This window comes from Melospiza melodia, chromosome 4 (assembly GCF_035770615.1).
Source record: "Melospiza melodia melodia isolate bMelMel2 chromosome 4, bMelMel2.pri, whole genome shotgun sequence".
Classification (NCBI taxonomy): domain Eukaryota; kingdom Metazoa; phylum Chordata; class Aves; order Passeriformes; family Passerellidae; genus Melospiza; species Melospiza melodia.
The window spans coordinates 57,931,349-57,950,086 of record NC_086197.1 but is presented as its reverse complement, the minus strand read 5'-3'; the positions used below and the strand labels follow the sequence as shown (position 1 = coordinate 57,950,086).

At 38.9% G+C, this 18,738-nt stretch overlaps 2 protein-coding genes across 3 annotated transcripts in view; one reads left to right on the top strand and one right to left on the bottom strand.

Annotated features, from left to right (window-relative positions):
- Window positions 1-108: 108 nt before the first annotated feature.
- DEPDC4 (DEP domain containing 4) lies at window positions 109-12,573 on the bottom strand. Of its 2 annotated transcripts, XM_063154809.1 has the most exons (9): window positions 12,489-12,573; window positions 10,593-11,019; window positions 9,915-10,066; window positions 9,231-9,417; window positions 7,436-7,662; window positions 6,455-6,597; window positions 6,135-6,260; window positions 4,821-4,899; window positions 109-2,425 (listed from the first exon to the last, which is right to left on the bottom strand). In XM_063154809.1, exons 1-9 carry the CDS (start codon window positions 12,571-12,573, stop codon window positions 2,208-2,210), a joined length of 1,644 nt encoding a protein of 547 aa, XP_063010879.1. In that variant the 3' UTR covers window positions 109-2,207. The 2 variants fall into 2 exon arrangements, with proteins under 2 accessions (XP_063010879.1, XP_063010880.1); XM_063154810.1 differs by lacking the exon at window positions 12,489-12,573 and having other exon boundaries at window positions 111-2,425; window positions 9,915-10,063; window positions 10,593-10,995.
- A 107-nt stretch (window positions 12,574-12,680) lies between these two features.
- The window catches only part of SCYL2 (SCY1 like pseudokinase 2), a 34,379-nt gene continuing 28,321 nt past the window's right edge, over window positions 12,681-18,738 (top strand). The window contains exons 1-2 of the mRNA XM_063154808.1: window positions 12,681-12,834; window positions 16,566-16,769. Coding sequence (XP_063010878.1) covers window positions 16,593-16,769 — 177 coding nt within the window. The 5' untranslated portion in view covers window positions 12,681-12,834; window positions 16,566-16,592. The remainder of the gene's footprint in view (window positions 12,835-16,565; window positions 16,770-18,738) is intronic.

Below are 18,738 nucleotides of genomic sequence, written 5' to 3'. Positions count from 1 at the left end.
AACTAGATCAATCTTAGCTTCTTGTGCCATGAACTGAAGGGAACCACAGGACAGCTATGAACTGCTGCTCAGAACAGTTCCTTACTGTTTAATACCTGGTTCTACTCCCCTTGAACTGCCTCTTCCCAATGAACACACTATGAAATGACAGGCTCATCACTTTTTATACAATTATTTATTACATTTAAATTACCACAAGAAAATTCTAAATCAAGTCACAAAGTGCAAGTTTGTTTTTTAACAACACAGTTTTTCCCCAAAGCAATTTCCAGCCCATCCAGCCTACAAACTACCATGTTATCACCTCTGCCAGGTGATAACCTTATTACCAGGTTTAGTATTTTGAGTAAGACACAGTAAACAGACTGAAGACAGAGAGAGAAAGACAGAGATTAGAAAAAAACCCCAAAAAACAATTAAAACCTCTTTCTTCTAATACTCAACACCAGAAGCACTTAGTCAGGAAATACCTTCCTGTTTACAAGTCTCAATAACCTGCTTCTGTATATGCTCCCTCTTCTGGGAGAGTGACCAAAACCCCACACAGAGCTAGAAAAAGAATACATGGCCCTGTAGTGTAGGGATTAGGGCATTCACCTCTGAAAGGGGAAACTTGGATGTTTTTCCTCCTCTAGAAATTATTTATTTCACACTGGTGAGTCACACTTAAATAACAAGTGCATAAACATGGATTCATAGACAGAGATTTGAACTACATTCCCTGATTTCTAATAGGGCCAGGTAATTTAAATAAGGCTACTTCAAATATGCAAGTTAACTAAGTGCACAGGTAATAGGCTGTGTTGTTTATATCTTACAGTGCAACTATTTTAATTTAAAAAAAACCAAACAAACAGCACTTGTTTTGAGAAAGCTTTGGTATCCTGCTCACTTGACTGTATTAGAGCCTACAGGAGGATGGAGACACCTAAAGCAGCACACTCACAACAGCATAACTCATTAAATCATGCTTCTAGTGGAACTAGTCCAGCACTGGGGCCAAGAAAATGATAAAGTAGAGGATCTGTCACACAGGGAAGAGGCTGAGAGTGCTGTGATTGTTTAGCCCTGAGAACGCTCACGGGAGGGAGTGAAGAAGTCTGAGCCAGACACTTCAGCAGTGCCAGTGAAAGGACAGGAGGCAGTGCAAGAAATTCTGCCTAAGCATAAGACAGCTTATTTTGGTTGGGTATTTTCTTTTTTCTTTTTTGTGTGGAGGTAGGGTTCATTTGCTTGTTTTTAAATACTGTGAGACTGGTGAAAGTCTGGACCAGACTCACCCAAGAGGCTGTGGCATTTCTGTTTTTGTAGATACTCAAAACTCAACTGGAAAAGTCCTTGAGCAGCCTGCACTCATCAACTCCAATCTGGCTGATGAGAGTAGACCAGAGATCCCTTCCAATACCAAGTCTTTGAGCCTTTGTCCAATACATGACTAAAGGTCTGTTGCAAGGATCAAAGAAGTAATGTAACCTCTCACGCTATATCACATATTTATTTATTATTAAAAAAAGGCTGACAGAGCATGAAAAAGAGAAGACTTTGGGGTGACCTAATTGTTGCCTTCCTGTACCTTAAGGGAGCCTACCAAGAGACGTGGAGAAGATTTCTTCAAAATGTAACTTTTTCCCTGAATTAGCAGAGGCTCAGTCTGCCAGAGTGGGGAGGCAGTAACAACAGGTTGTAATTACTGACTGCAAGCACACACAGCTCACCTGCCTAATAAATCCTTCCTGCTGCAGATCCAAAACCCACTAACCTGCTTCCAATACTTTTTACACACTTTGTACACTTTTACAATATCCACAGGAGTCATAACCTATGGTTTAAGATGAGATTAAGGTATTATTAATTAAAGATAGAAAAGATTAAAACCCCTTACTGATTATCAACCCAAGCATGGCTCAGAACATAGATGTGGTTCAGACAGAAAGCCATGGGGTTGTGGGACAGATTGAAAAAAGTGCCAAACCCTGAACTAAAGGCAGCCCAAGCAGTGAGCTGTTACTACTTACTTACAAATAATTAAGTATATTTTGCTTAAAAGATAAATTAGATTTAATGCCTTATAGCAGCATAGTAATTTTGATAGTTGTAGCTTCCTGAAATAGAAGATGTAAAGATGTAAGATAAAAGCATTTTTATGAGCAGTTTTCATGTGCCTCCTTCAGTCTTTAAAAAAATATTAAAAAAGGCTGTATTGAAGTCTAACCATTTGGAGTACAAAATTCACATGTAGTTTTACAACCACTACAGTAGACAAAAGAATGGTATTTTCGGAATTCTTTGATTAATTTCTTCTTTTGCTTCAAAGGAACAGTAGGGTCATTGTCTATCTCTTGAACCAGTGCTAGAAGATACTGATTGGTTTGTTGCTTTTGATCTTCATATTCTTTAGCTGTAATGCGCTGACAGAAGGTGAAGCCTTTGTGAGAAATCAGAGGTTCAGATTAAGTTCCATGCATCATGTAAAAGTCTTGTTAAAAAAATGATAAGAAACATAGGTATATTGATATTTTAGTTCAGATGTGATTACAGCTAGAAGTAATGTGAAACATACAGCTCTCCACTGAGAATGGACAGAAATCTAAACATGAATTGCAAAAATAAAGTTGAAAAGCAGTGTTACAAGTACAGTATCATAGAAGATTCTGTATTGCAAAACAGGCCTGCAAGACAAAGAGCAAACACATTTCTCACACAGAAACCACAATGAAGAACATTACACAATAAGAATGGCACCTTGCATTTGTCAGGATCCAAAGGTTCTCTGTGACTAAATCAGATCTGTAGCAAGGCTCAGTACCTAATGCAAGTGAACACATACTTTGGAGAAATAGTTGGCTCTAAACCAGACTACAAAAATCAGGAACAGAATTTAGGAGCTTCTACATGAGTAGACACCTGAGCATGGTTTGGGCACCAGAAGCAGAGGTGATGCAAGAGGGATACTTAACTCAGCACACCTTAGCTATTAAAAGGTTGTGAATCTCTGCAGTGAAGTGCTGCCCTGCAAGGACTCAAGCCCCCTCACTGGGCAGGTGAGTTCTGGCCTGAGGAAAGACAGGCATTCAGCTACTCCACAGACACTTTTCATTCCTATACATATTAGAGAGCAATTTGGTTGAACAAGTGTCTGTTGCCTAAAGGGGAAAGATTTCTTATTAATCCTTCTTTACAAACACCATCTTTAGGCTTCATATGGAGAGTAGTATTAACCTGAGCTGTCAGAGTTTTCATGTGGACCTGTCCTTCCCTTCTTCTAAAGTGAGTTTGTCAAACACCAATACTTTTATGGTTTAGTAGAATCAGATGAAGAAAAAAGACAGGTCTTTTAAAAGGGAAGGCTTAATAAATGACAAAGAGATTAACTCTTAAAACTTCAGCATGGATCTTGAGTTCTGTGGTTTCAAGTGTCTTACTAGATTAAAACAAATTCCATAGTCCTCTTGCTGGTTTTAGTCTTTTTTATTTCCAGCAGACCTAAGGATTACTTTCCTGCAATTGACAGACCCCTTTTCTTATCTGGGTCTCCCAGCATTCCCTCCTGCTCCCACCTGGACTTTAGAAGTTCACCAGCTAAGAATGCTCAATAGCTCCTAGGAAAGATTTTGGAAAAAGGGAAAATGACACCAGCATATGAGGCACAGAGGAAAACAGGAATATGCCATGCCAAAGAGCTTACAATCAGATCAAACTATTTCAACAAGTTTATGGAACCTATATGCATTTATAGATTGGAACCCCAAAACTTAGTAAGAAAAATTGAATCTGAGGTTTGTGCTTCTGTTGTCTCTTCAGTGTGTCAATGGAGATCACACAGGCTCTGAAAATAGTACAGACAGGCAGCTCTTCCCACTGCTGCTCATCTCTGTATTCTTTGGCTTCAAAATATGTGATTCTCAGAACACTGAACAAGAAGGAATTTGGCCTCATTCCAGAATCCAACACAGATGGTAAAAGATTCTGTACCAAACTACTTCTCCAGCAGCTGCTGTATTAAATGCAATATTACACAGCAAAATAACTTAGTGTAATTTGTTTCCCGAGGGATTTCTCTTCAGTGTTTAAGCACACAATGCACTGGCAATACAGGAGTCAAAGAAGATGAAGAGTCAGAGAGAAATCCAATTATTTAAGCCAACCCTATTAATCAGTATTGGCAGCAAGGCCAGACAGAATGTTAGCTCAAAAGAAATAAGCTGGAAAGCATTAACCCCACATACAGAAGGGTAGTGTAGCCTAAAAGGAAGGCATTTGACACTTGGTGCATAAGTCCTAAGATCTTAATAAACTTTAAGCTTACCCAGAAAAAGGAGAGAGTTCTTCAAAATACTTAACAGTCAAAAAAAAAAAACCAGACAAAGTCTGTGCTCAAGTCATATATCAGAACCTTGAACTACTGAGTTCTGTGACAATTTATAGGTGTCTTGTGGCAAAAATAAAAGACTACTGCTCCTAAATACAAAGCCTCATCAAATTCCCAAACCAAATTAGAAGCAAATCACTTCAGGAAGCACATTTTGCACTACTATTTCCAGAAATAAATTACTTGGTAAAAAAAAAAAAAAAGAAAAAAAATCATAGCATATCCAAACTAGATTAATCAAGTCCTTGCTCTCCAATATTCAGACCAATTTTGCAGATAGCATATAATTTAATATTTAGTGCATTAGCCACTAATCTCCCTAACGCATCAAGGGGGGATTTTCTTTTCTTTCTTGCAACAAAGAAAAGAAGTCTACACACAATTATAGTCAACTGATGATAAATTAGTTCTTATACAATAATTTATATAAAAACATTATTCCATCATCTACCTGAATTGATATCTGGATCTTGCCCTTCTAGCAAACTCTGAAGTCTCCTATTCGTTAGTTCCAGAAGAGTTAAAGGAGCCTGAAAATCCAACCCAACAAAGAAAAGATTACAAAATCAATACTTCTGTATTTTTAATAATGTAAAGCTTTCAGATAACCAATTTAAAAACACATAGTTAAATGCAGAAGAATTTATGCCCACATTTTTTTTGTACACATTTCAAAGTCTCTCACAGAACTGCACTAAAATACATAGTTTTACTAAGATACATGTGTTTATTTCTGGCCAAAGAAATAGGAAGCAAAAAGTTCTAATGTTGTTTTCCATGGCAAAAACTGCAGTTTAAAACAAGCTGATTTCAGCTTTCACACAAGGCACTCAATTGCAGCTGTCAGAGTGAACCACCATCCTGCTGTCACTGCTGCACAGTTCTGGCCCTGACTCCAGTGGGGAAAAAAGGCCCAACCCTCAAGTCAGAACCCTTAAAACAAATTAAAAAAGGGGGGGTTGGCTGTGTACTAACAAATACAAAACCCTCACTAACCACTTAATGCTTTCAAACTAAAATGGAGCTAATAAAAAAAAAAAGTTCTCCCATGTCTCGACCTGAAGTCGGAAATGGAAATCAATATGTTGTATAAAAATAAAAACCAGTACTTTACTGAAACCAAATTTCTGTGAAGCTCATTTTTAAAGGGTATGGTAAAGTTTCATCTTTTCACACATGACAATATGATGAAACATAAATGAAGGAGATTATATGTGTATATTTACACAACTCATCAAGTTTAATAGAAAGGCTACTAACATTTTGTGGTTCTATTTGTTTTCTTCAATTTAGAAGTTAACATTCCAATTTAGAAGCTAACATTCCAAAATGCTGAAGGATCTTTTAGAGTTGTCAGAGCTGTACACATACACTGGGGTACACGAGCATGCCATTTTTCTACCACTCAGAGTATGCCAGTGAACTTCTAAAGGAGAAAGACATTAAGATACTTAGATATTTAGTAGGCATTCATTACCAACAAGGTGTCAAAATGACTCTATAAAAATTATTAATATTTAAAATTTTTTTCCTAATAGAAATCATTCAAATACAAAGAGAGGATATAATTTATAAAGGATTGCAAAGCTCTCAAAAATCTGTCCTGTATAGTGTGGAATAACTTCTCACCCTGTTTGGCTGTACTATTATAAAATGGAACATTAAACACAGTTCCTCAGACTTGTCATACTCAAAAAAAGGCAATTCATGGCATTTAACATTTAAAATGACAAAGCCAATGATGTTGATGTAAGGAGAATGATACCTTGAAGAGCTCGGCGTGATTGTCCATCAGAAACTGAGCCAGCAGTTCTGCCTGTGCTCTTGACAGGGTCCTGTTTTGTAAGATGAACTTTGTACAAGTCTTGATGATCACAAATCTGTTCTCAAACTAGAAAAATAGTACCCAGATTTGGCATTAGATTGACTTACAGAGTGCTAGCAAAGACTAAGTGCAACAGGATGCTATCAGTGGGAAACAGATCACATGGAAAGGTAGTAAATGGAATACTTCTAACTACACAAAAAATTTAGCTTTACTATGACAAACTGCTATTTTTCACATTAAGCAAAACAGACACTTACTTGTTTTTGCAATCTGTAGCCCTCAGATTCTGATGCAATGGCTAGGAATGTAAGGAGCCTGTGAAGTTCTTCACTGATATTTGGTGCTAATAATTTTAAATAAAGTTGTAATGCCTCCAGAGCTTGATCTGTTTTTCCTTTTTCTGTCATGGAGTTAAACAGCATATCCAAAGTTACTATTCACTTTCAGAGTCATGAATACTTATTTAAATCCCAATAATAATCTCAGTTTTGGGGGGCGTTTCCTTCCAAACAAAATTTCATATTGTTCCAGTTATTAAAGGATTCTTTTCTCAATCCACAAGTTTTCCTTTTTCCTCTCCTACCAGGGGCAGGATGGCAGCAGGCAGTGAGTGAGCAGCTTTATAGTATTTAGTTGGCAGCTGGGGTTAAGGAACAACAACCCAACAGGACTCAAGCAGCAGCAACAAAGCCTATTTAGGTGTGGGATTAATGTTAAACTTGTATTTAAATGAAACCCCTCTGGTTTACTTGCATGCATATGATAGGAGGGTTCTTAATAGTCCCTTTTATAATTTTAAATAACTTCTATTACTAAAAAGGACCCTATGTCCATAACTTTAAAAACCTTATTCTGGCTAAGAGGAAAAACTGTATAGCAATGGTTTTAGTTTTATGTTATTACTTAGTAGTAGCAATAAGGCAAATTGTGACCTGGGGTAAGTAACTTTCCAATGGGAAAGTCTACATATCGAAAGTCTACCCACAGAGGTTGGTGAATCTCTATCCTTCCAGATTTTCAAAATTCAGTTGGACCAGGCCCTAAGCAAATGGATCTAACTTTGAAATTTGTCCTTGTCTTAAGTAGAGGTTCATAATAGTGATCTTGAGCATTTCCTTCCAACCTAAAAAGTGCATCTGCAATGGCATTGCAAATGGTGTCATGATTCAGTCAATTGATACTTAGTGACTTCCTCTACACAGCTTCCATCTTTATTTTTTGTTCCAGGTTGATCTTACCTATAAGTTCCATAATTCCTGAATGGATATCAAAATCCTGAGTGGCAAGAAGAGAGTCCTTCTTTTGATTGTAATACTTCATAATAACATCAAAAAGAATCTTCTTGTATGTATTCAGACTGCTGGGGTTGTCAGTGCTTTCAGGTAACTGCTGACTAACCATCACTAGGAATTGGTCAGGAAAATACTCCAAGCATTCAATTGCAGCATAGAGCCATGTGTCAAGCCTGCAGAAGGAAAAGGTTGTTTTAGTGCTTGCTTTAAAATGCTCTACCTATTTTTATTTTCACAGACTCATAGAATATTCTGAGTCAGAAGGGACACACAAGGATCATTGCATCCATCTCTTAAGTAAATGGGATTGAATCTGTAACCTTGGTGTAATTAGCACCATGCTCTAAACAACTGAGCTATCTCAGGGTCCATTTAATCCTCTAAAAGAAAACTAGATTGAAATAACCAGGCAGGTCAAGTCACATATATGAACCACAATGTTGAACTGGTTTATTAAGCAGTTTGTGTAACTTATTTCACTACAGCAGTTCAAGAACCTGCTCAAAATGGGCAACCTTCATGTTTTTCTGATGCTAAAGGCAATACACCTGAGACAAACCCAGACCAAAACAAGCTGCAATCATGCCAAACTGTCACTGACCCCAGGAACTCAGCTAGTATTTAAAAACCAAACACCACCCCCACCATTACTCCAACGCACATTGAGAACCCACCAGGGCTAACCAGGGTGAAAAAACCTGATCTTTACAGAAGAGAAAAAGACAGTTAGTTTGAAAAAAGAGGAAAATAAAATTGGTTAAATTCCAGAGGACTACAGAAGCGGTTTATTATATAACCTACTATAAAGGCATGAGTTTTCACAAGCATCTATTGTCTCTATATCTTAATTAAGGAAAGAAAATGTAACCTAATTATACACCTAAAATTCAGGTGTATAATTTATTGTGGAAAGAAGCCAGAAAATCAGAGGAAAAAGTCCCAAGCATTTTGTACAGAATGAATATAAAATCATAGAAATGTGTGGGGCAGAAGAACAATTGCTTTTACCTGATTCTAGATGTAAAATAATTTGATCTGAACCAATGACAAGTTGCAAATATAATTTAAGATCCACAGAATCTTGTTTTTATCATGGAGAACACAAATAAAGATTGTGAAATTACAGATAAAAACTGAATTAATTTGACAAAAATAGTCATTCCTAAGACATTCACATGAGCCTTGACATATTCATTAGAAGTATATGCAAGATAGAGATCTACCTCAGTACACTAAACAGGAACACTACAAAAGTAAGAGAGGACTTAAGGAAAAGAACATTGACAACATGCAGCCACATTTATATTCTCATTATATAAGCATTCAGTGCTACAGCTTGGTTTCTTCTTTTCTCTTGCTAATAACAGATGCATTATTGACTCTGCATCTTCACACCACAGCCACCAGGAACTGTGACAAAGACTCAGAATAAAGTTCTCATGTTCTGATATCTGTTACAGAGACCTAAGAGTAAAGAATCTGATCTAGAAACTGGGCATGTTTACAACATTCAAGGTTAAAGTTCTAATGTTTACTTGAAATGCTCAAATGTCCAACTCCAAATACATACTTTTTGTGAAATCACTTAGCACTTCTGAAAAGAAGTCAATCACACTAATGTCACCTCTGTCTACAACTACACAAACCAAATGATGTCTGTTTGTTCATTTAACACAAATTTTTGATCAAGAATAAAATAAAGCCTTTACTAACAAATTCATTTAACAGATATAAAACTTACTCGGGCAAGTTTAAGCTACATGCAACCTCTCTGTCCAGGAAAGTATTTGATATAATCATGTCTTCTTCTTTGCCAAAACTGTCTGATTTTGTCTTCACTGAAGACACCAAGATATCTTCTAGAAGGGGAACATCAATTAACTGCAGCAGTCGTAGCAGAGCTTGCTGTTTCCAGACATCTTCTATTACTGATACCATAAACAAACAAAAAACCCTCAGAAACCAGATCTTACGTAAAAAACTAACCTTTGTTTTTATTCACTAAAGAATCTTTTAAGTGTTTAAACAAAACACAATAACAGAATAGGGTGAAGTTGCTGTGCTGGGTAAGAAATGATCAAAATAGGAATGCTAAAAAAAAAAGTCTCCCCCATCATATTAGGATTCAGAATAAACTACTCTAATTAGTAGAAGAAAAAAAAAAGACAAGTGAAAAGCAAAGGAATCACATAATAAAGATAATCTTAAGTATTTTCAGAAATAGCACATTATGCAAAAACATAACCTGGTTGTGTTTCCTTCTGTTTATAAACATTAACCCCTTTAACACTTATTTAGATATTTTGTTATTAGCGACAGGTTAAATTTAGGTCTCTGAGGAGCATTGTTCAACAAAAATGGGGCACTCACTACAAGATATAGTGAAGAACAATCAAGTTTTCAAAAGAAAAAATTCAATCCTCACCTCCTTTTGAAAGCAGGCGAGTTGGTTCATTAACCATGATCTTTGGAGGTAAAGATGCATGAACATGTATTGATTGAAGAAGCTCCTCAATTCTCTTTTTATCAGCTGCTTCCAACGCTAAGGGGTTTGAAAGTGTTGTGCCACACTTTCTGCTTAGGGAGGGGGGAAAAATATGTATAACAAATACTATTAGAACACATTTGGCTTTCTGTTACTTACTAAATTGCTCTTAAATCAGAACTTTATGGCTTCATTATATATGGAGTCTATCCTGCTGCTAGAATTCCTATTATCCACATCTGCTTTGTGGAAAGGGCAAGAATATTGATTCCAAATACTGTTTGCTAGTTCCACTTTGTTTACTGGCTTTTAGTAACCAGCTCATTCATGCTAAGTTTCAGATTTCAGCACAATTGATAGCAAAACCAAATTGTTCCTAGTCTTATGCTACTGTGCCAGACTCTATTCGAAATATACAAACGGCAGATCAAAATACTTTACCCCAAAATACCTGGAAGCATCTGCAATTCAGACATGACATTTCTCAAAAGTGGCACAGACTTTTCAGAAGTCTCCAACACCTGGTTTAGTCAGACATAACTTCATTTAAAGGTATCCCTCCTTAACTTTTTTTTTTTTTTTTTAAGAGTAAAATTAGAATAGTTCAGAATAACTCACTTGGAACATCGCTTTGTTTTCTGCTTGCAGATTTGCTCAGGAGATAAGCTTTCATTGTCCTTATTCTTTCTTGGAAGAAGAGGATCAAAACTGCTGTTTACAAATCTATAGAGACTAGTGTCCGTGTCTTCAAACTCTGTTTCCTTCCCATTCTTGAATAAGTAAAGCTTGGCTCCAACTGGCTCAAACACTTTGTGATCCATCAATGCTTGGCATACACGGACCCCCTTCAGCCGAGAAATGTCATTGCAGCTAAGGTACATGCTTTGCATAAGATGGCTCAGTACCACATCAACAGCATTGGAGCCAGTGAAACAGTTTCTGTATGTTTTCAGGTGTTGTCTACGTCTTTTGATTTCCACTTGATTGTGAAGGGCATGTATAATACTATTCCACAGCTGAGTTGCTTGAAAAGGACCATTGCACTCTGCAAAATGTTTATATGAAATTTGTACAAATTTATAAACCTTTAATACTTAGAAAATACACTGTGATTTTGGTTTTATATTTTAAAAAAAATATTCAGAAATCAGCTGAATTTTACAAAGACAAAGATAATATTTCATTACTCAGTCCTTGTAAGCTGACTCACACCCACTACAGTAGAGTCAAGAGAAGAGAACAAAAATCCACTAAAGAGAGGTGATGAAGATTTTTTCTGCCATTGTTGTGACCACACATATTGTATGTATGTGCTGCACACATACACATTAAATCATTAGAAAATCACAAAACAGCTGAAGTTTGCAGGGACTCTGGGGTCTATCAGGTTCAACCTCCCTGCTCAAGCAAGGCCACCTAGAACCAGGTTTTGAATCACTCCAGAAGCTGAGATTTCCACACACCATATCACAACCTCTCTGGGCATCACTGAAGAGAGTCTGTGTGAAAAATGCCAATCACTTGTTCTTAAAATTTTAAGTTTGATAATAATAAAATGGCTATAAAAATAGTGATACAATTAGAGTAAAAATATTTTGGACAATTTGAATTAGGACAATATGAGACAATAGAGAGAAGGAGTTATGGATGTCCAGGTACCTTTTTCTGAGCAGCACGAGCCCAGAAAAGGACACCTGTTAACAAAGGATTAACCCTTAAAAGCAATAGCCTGTTGCATATTCATACACCTCATACATGATGTATAAATTCCATTCAAACACAGGATTCTGTCTGGTCATCGTCAACTTCTTCCTCTGAATCCTAACAGCACCTTTGAGGCAGGAAGAAGTTAATTTCTTCTGATAAGAGGGCAATAAATTCTTTTTCTCTGAAAGATTTAGGTGTTCTTTCTTTAAAAAAAGTATCCTACACAGCATAGTTCCTATTTTAACATTTTTAACAAAACTATATTTAACACACTACTTAAGAGAATTAATACAGCACTACCTTCTAACACAACACATATAATATTCCCTTTAATATTTGCGAAAGCCAATCATAAAATACGTGCATTTTTCACAGTCTGCCTCCATGCTCTTTGCACTCTTCCAAAGACACCCCCAAGCCTTCTCCCGGCGGAGCAGCCCCAGCGCTCTCAGCCCCTTTGGGTGAGATGCTCCGTAGTCCCCAGTTGACCCTCACACATGGCGCCCAGCTCAGCAGACGACAAACAAAAGTGTTTGCAGTGCATTAACCGCGCCTGGCACCCAGCCCAGCTCTGCCAGCGGCGTCCCCCGTAAGCTCAGCTCCAGCGGCACGGCCGGAGGAAGGTTCTCTCCCCCCGTCCAGCTGCCGAGCCTCCCTAGCCCCGTTCTGCCCGCCGCCCGTCCCGCCGCACCGGCAGCCGGGGGTGCAGCACAAACAATGGGAAAACGCCGGCCCCTCGCAGCCGGCTCCGCTCCCCGGCCCCTCCAGCACTGCGGCGGAGAGACGGGGATAGCGCTCTTCGCCCACCTCGGCGCCGCCCGCTCCCCCGGCGCGGCTGCAACTCGCTCTGGCTGCGGATCCTCCTGAAGCGCGGAGTCAAATACCCCGCCATGGCCGCGGCCGGGCGGAAGCCGGCAGAGCGCATCACTTCCCGCCCACCGCCCCCGGCCGCGCCCAGCGCCGCCCCTGCGGGTCGGAAGTGAGCCGAGCTCCGGCCGCCCCCGCCTTGCCGCCGAGGCTGCCGCCGTCACTATGGAGTAGTCGCGGCAGGACGGGGTCTGAGCGAGAGACGGAACCGGCGTGACAGGCGGGCCGCCGGGCCCACAGGGCGACGGGCGGCCGGGCGCTGCGCCGGCAGTTTCCGCGGGCTCAGGTGAGAGGCCGCGGCCCGGGTCGACAGCGGCTGCCCGTGGCCTGGTGGCGCTGCGCGGGGCGGGCAGGGCCGGCCGGCTCCGCGGGGCCGGTGCTCTCGGGGCCCGGGTGCCCGGCGCTGAGGGCTGGAGGGGAAGGGCCGCCCCGGAGGCTCGATCGCCGCGCGGGGAGCGCTGAGCTGCCCGAGCCGGCGGATCGCGGGTCACCTGCCGCCTGTGGCCGCCCCCGGCGCGCTGCTGCCGGCTGCCCCGCGGAGCAGGAGCGCTGCACCGGCCCTGCGGCGCGGAGCGGTGCGAGTCCGCTCTCACTGGAAATAACAGTAAACACTTCATCCCGGAGGACTGGCCTGCAGCAGGCTGACCGGGGTTTGTGCAGTGCACAGGCTGGTTTCACCTGTCACCAGGCGACAGACGGAACCTTGTTCATGGATCTCGTTCCGTGGGATTTTGGTAGGGATTCAGCTGAAGCTCAGTACCGAAATGGTGCATGAAAGTTAAGAAATTGACGTGCGGCGAGGGCAGCCTTGTCCAGTGCTTCATTGCATTTGACCCTCTCGATGATTTTGTAACAAAAGCCTGGTTGTGCTTTAAAAATGCTGGGGTTTTGTCATTTTATTTGCTGTGATTCAGTTGTTCCAGCACTTACTTCTGTGGATTGATCCTGGCTTGGGGCAGGGGGATAGGATGCGGCTGGGCAGCACGAAGTAGCTGTGCACCAGCCTGCAGGTGTGGGTTCCCAAAGGGGGATCCCAGCTTGTTGTAGTACTGTGGTACTACTGTGCAGTGTGCACTCCCAGCCATACATCAGATGAAGCTGTGAATTAGTTTGAGGTTAAACTGCTGCGTTTGCATTATGCAGGGTTTTGGTTTTTTTTTATGAGTGAGAATTGAAAAATGGTGGACAGTCTTTGTTTTGGACTTCAACAGCCAGTATTTCAACATTTTGAAAGTTCTGCCTGCTTTCTGAGTGCAATGTTGGTTGTTGCTTACTACCTTGCTAAATGATTGTTCTCATCATGCTGCCGTATGATTGCTGATGTACATCAGTATAAAAACCATTACTGATTGTGAGGGGCATTCATGAAAAAACATATTGAACATTCAGAATTTTTTAGGATTAGTTCCAGGTTTTGCAGAATCAGTAGCATTGATATTACTCATGAAATTCAAACAGGAAGAGTTCTTTAACATTTATTGCATGTCCTGTGTGGCTTGTACAGACACTGCTATGCTTCAGATTTTGCATTTGTCTCATTTATTACCTTTTAACTTGAAATGCAAATTTCATTGTGGGTGACTGACTTGATTGCCACTTGGTTATTATTATTTTTTAAAAATACTAGACCAGTCTTAACTGAACAAACAAGTTTTCCTACAGTTGAGAACTAGACTTCTGTATTTCAGATGTGGTTAACTTGTCATGGTTTGTGGTATTAGAGATACTATCCAAACAAGATGTTTTGGTGGGGTATGGATTTTCCAGGTACCTTGTTCCTGTTGACATATATAGGTTTTTTTCCTGAAGTTGGTGATAGCAATTGTTTTTATAAAGCAAAATCTATTATTTTAGCTTATATTCAGATGTTGATAAGAGGATTTCTACAAATTTACAGTTAGGTAGATGTAAGCTTTAAACCCCATCTGCTGATTGAGAAATAAGTTGCTTGGTACTGCTTGCTCAGAAGCTAAATTAAACAATAGTTTGCCTACTGTCAGGCTGGAGGGGAACAGGTTGGACAGGGTCTACCAGGCTTGAATTTTAAATTCTGGCACTTCAGATACTGGAATGCTGTTGACATTCTCACCTAGTGGCTTTTTCAGGCTCTTCACTGCAGTTTGTCTGTCACCCACAGCAGAGGACACTTCTGATTCAATGAATACTACCCCAGTTTCCCACTATCTCTGCAGAGAAAGTTTCCTTTCAGATTTACACAAAGGAATTTGAACATGCATCCACATACATTTTCTTAATAATATTTCTGCAGTTAATTTTGCAAAGTGTTTTAGAGTCCTAACAAGATGGTGTTGCATTGATGCTAGAGAAGATTTGATGGCTGGGAGTGAACAAAACAATGGAAAAAGCACGAGATCTAAACCCAAGTAAATTAGATTTGGGATTATCTTAAACTCGTTAGGATTGATTTTATAGTCTTTTAGCATATAGAGTTTGCCCACAGAATAGCTGCTGAATAAAATTGCTGAGAGCTGGAAATGCCTATAGATCCTTTTCGGAATAATCCATGATCCTTGTTTGTGCCTATTTATTAGATTGATAAAAAGTTTCTTCATACAGGGATATTAGCCAGTGTCTTTATAAAAGTTTGGTGTAGGGCTGCACAGTTAGGACTTGCATGTGTTTTTCCATATCATGAATCATAAAGTAGAATTAATTTCTTGTAATAATAAAATTTCAAATACTGAAATAAAATTACTTAATAAAGGAATTCTGTGTTTCCATAACTATTTCAAGGTGTGTTCTCAACAAAACACTAACTATATACCAAACAAGTTTGTAGTTATTCTTAAGATTGTCTTGTTGATTTCAGACACAGCCTCTCCTATCTGAAGGGTCAAGATAGAGCAGTACAGCTGTTCTACGTGCAGTGCTGCACTAAGATTTCCTTGGGGCTTGGCTAATACTGTTACACACAATTGCACTGGAGGGAATTGTCCCATAACACAGGGAACTTTTTAAACAGTTTTGTTTAGTATGTTTATTCCCTCTTTTACATTTACAGACCTCTATTACAGGTCTGTCTTTGCAATTACAACCTAATCAGATTATTTGTCCTGGTTTGTAGTGGAATCAAATCTATAGTACCAGGGAGAGAAGGAGTGCATGTCCAGGTAACTTCAGTGTGGTTGATTTTGGCTAAGTTTGACTGAAGGATACAGATGTTCTTGCATCTTACTTGAAAGAGAGACTGAAGAAATATCCCCAAGTGTTGCTTTTGAATATACTACACAATAGTGATTCCAGGAAATAATTTATTCTTGCATTCTCTTTTTCTTTGCTCACACAGATAAGGAAGCTGGATGTCTATATCTTTTTTTTCCTGCTGTTTCTTTGCTGCCTTCATTCTTTCTTGTGTATACATTATCAGAGAAACAATAACATGAATGGCTTCAGAACTTGTATCTGGCAGAATAGGCCAGATTTATTAAGAAAATATAGAAAACTCTGAAAGTCCACACTACAGGGGAAGATGAAGTAAATTGGAAGCTGCCATAGTCTTTTAGCTCTAAAATTTGAAAGGTGATGTGAAAAAAGCTTCCTTGCACAATTTTGGTAAAGCATAAAAAGATACTTTCTTGTTTCCTTCCCATGCACTTAAGTATTAAGCTTGTTAATTGTTGGATCATACAAATGGTAATGTCAGCAGTCTGATGGGCAAAATACTGAATTTTGAGCTTGTATTTTGAAAAGCACTGCATAGGAAAGAATATTTCTGGTTTTTACTTGCTGTCTATATAGTACACTTCCATTATTTTGCTGGCCTGGGATCTTAAACAATCCTTCACCTCAGACAAATGAGTAATTCTGTGAGCACTGGAATTAAAGGAGTCTGTGTTCCTTCAGATTTGTTTCTCTATTGGATGGATACTAATACACAGAGTGTGAAACTTTCCTGTCGGGGGATAGTTTACAAATCCTTTGCATTATTTGATTACAGTTTCCAATAAATGCTTGAATTGAGAAGACTGTGAAACCTTTGTTTTCTTATCTTTGTAGGATAAGCCATTGGTGCAAACTGAAACCATGGAGTCCATGCTGAACAAGCTGAAGAGCACTGTCACAAAGGTGACGGCTGATGTCACCAGTGCAGTCATGGGAAATCCCGTCACCAGGGAATTCGATGTCGGGCGACACATTGCCAGTGGAGGTAATGGTCTTGCTTGGAAGATATTCCATGGAACTAAAAAATCAACAAAGCAGGTGAGTTATCAACTAAAGACCTGTGTTTATAAGCATTAGATGGCAGATTGATTGGTAGCAGTTGGTAAGTGGCAGTTACAGTCTGACTGGACAGACTCATGTTAAGGGTAGTGAAATGACACAAAAAACTCAGCGCTGTTTAAGTACTTTGTTCTCAGACATGTAATTATTACATGCTTTAAGTCTTTTGTCTGAGAAAGAAGTGGTTCTACATTCATAGCATACAATTTTGAACCAAGATCAAGAATTCATCCAAGTTAAAAGTGACCTGACAATAAGTTTACTTTACCATGGATTGGTTCCCCAGTTTGTTGCAGCTTGAGCTTTTTTTTTGGTAACAATTCTGAATTTTTACAGTTTAGAATAACCATGAAGTATGTCGTCATTTGTTGTCAGCAACCCACACTGTAGTTTTTTGCTCAGCTACCGTACAGAAATTGAGAACTTAGAAATGTTAAGTTATGAGATACTGTAACAGGAAGGCATGGGATAGAGGAGGAGGTTGTGAAGGAAGTCAGGCTTTCGTGTGCTGCTTTCAGATCAGTATTGTTCCTTTTTAGTTTCCTTAAAGTATTAGGGTTTAGAGCACCAATACTCAAGCATTTGACTCATTTGAAATTACATGTATAAATTAATATAGGACTGTGACTTCATAGGAAGGTTTGTAAAAAACAGAGTTTAAGAATTATTATTACAGAAAATTATTTTGTTGCACTGGAGAAATGTGAAAAGTCTTTTTTCAAATTCAGGGAGAAAATACAAGTTTCAAAGTGTAAATGAAGTGTTAATAAATTATAGTCTTTAGTTAAAAGTAATGCTAAGAAATGTGAAGTCACTTAGACAATGCAACAGCTTGCTGCAAATACACCAAAAAGAAATGGACACAAAGGAATGTAGTTGGAAAATGTTTATACCGTCTGTTAGATCATAGGCAAATAAACAGTAGCAAATAGATATATATAATAGATAGAATAAATAATCTGCAAAGAATGTGTGATCTGATTCTGTCTGACAGAGTCTGAACAATGTTTAGTCAGGTACTTTTGCCATGTTTTCATTTTTTAGCTGGTGCAGAGCTCTGTGCGTCTTTTATTTACTGATTTTAACCCAACATAGCTGTTCATTTGGGCTTTTTTTTGGTCTTACTCAGCTATACACAGTAATAACATTAGAAGCATGGTAATTTTGATATGTTTTATACAATCTATGTGCCCAGTAAGCATTTGACCTGTAGCAGGTATATATCCTTAAGGTCTAGAGAGTTACAGCAAGTTTCTTTCACTGTATAGTTGACAGAGTATATGTAACTAGTTTCCTGTCAATCACCTTTTTCAAGCCTTGAATGGGTGTTCTGACCAATAATTTTACAGAGTTTTAGTTCAGGTGCTCCATGTGGTCCTGCAATATATCTGTCAACCCTGACTAACATCCGTGCAGTTGCATGCCATCATTAGTAATTAAAAATACAGCAGCAGTTGTACTGCATGGAATTTTAGATGGCTGGTCTTCTGACATGCAGTTCCCATTAAGTATTAATATTACCAGTTAGGTAACACCATGTCAACATTCACTTTGCCATTGCAAAACAAATGGTGCAGCAATACAGGCTTATGGTATGTTGTATTGCAATATATGTTCTTTAACATTTTTTATTTCCCTCCCATGTACCTTCTGAATGTTCTTTGGGCTGGCTGTCATTTTCAAGGTGATAGCAGTCACTTTTGTGAAGTTGCACATATTTGCTGTATTACAAGTATGTATATCTTAGGTTGAAGCTACAAGGTTTTTTTGCAGTGTGTATTGTAATCAGACAAGTAGGATGTAAGACCTTGTTGTTGTCACTTTACCACAACACAGTCATTTAAGTCTTATAAGTCTAATAGACTTAATAGTTTAAGTCATTGTAGCCAGATAAAACAACTAAATTTGGAGGTTTTAATGTTAAAGCAGTAGATCCCATCAGAAATCT

Coding starts and splice junctions, on each gene's coding strand:
- DEPDC4 (XM_063154809.1), bottom strand. CDS start 12,573: ATGGCGGGGTATTTGACTCCGCGCTTCAGGAGGATCCGCAGCCAGAGC. Junction 7,663..9,230: donor TGTAGCTTAAACTTGCCCGA/GTAAGTTTTATA, acceptor TTCCTTCTGCAG/GCTTGACACATGGCTCTATG. Junction 4,900..6,134: donor ATCACGCCGAGCTCTTCAAG/GTATCATTCTCC, acceptor TTGGATTTTCAG/GCTCCTTTAACTCTTCTGGA.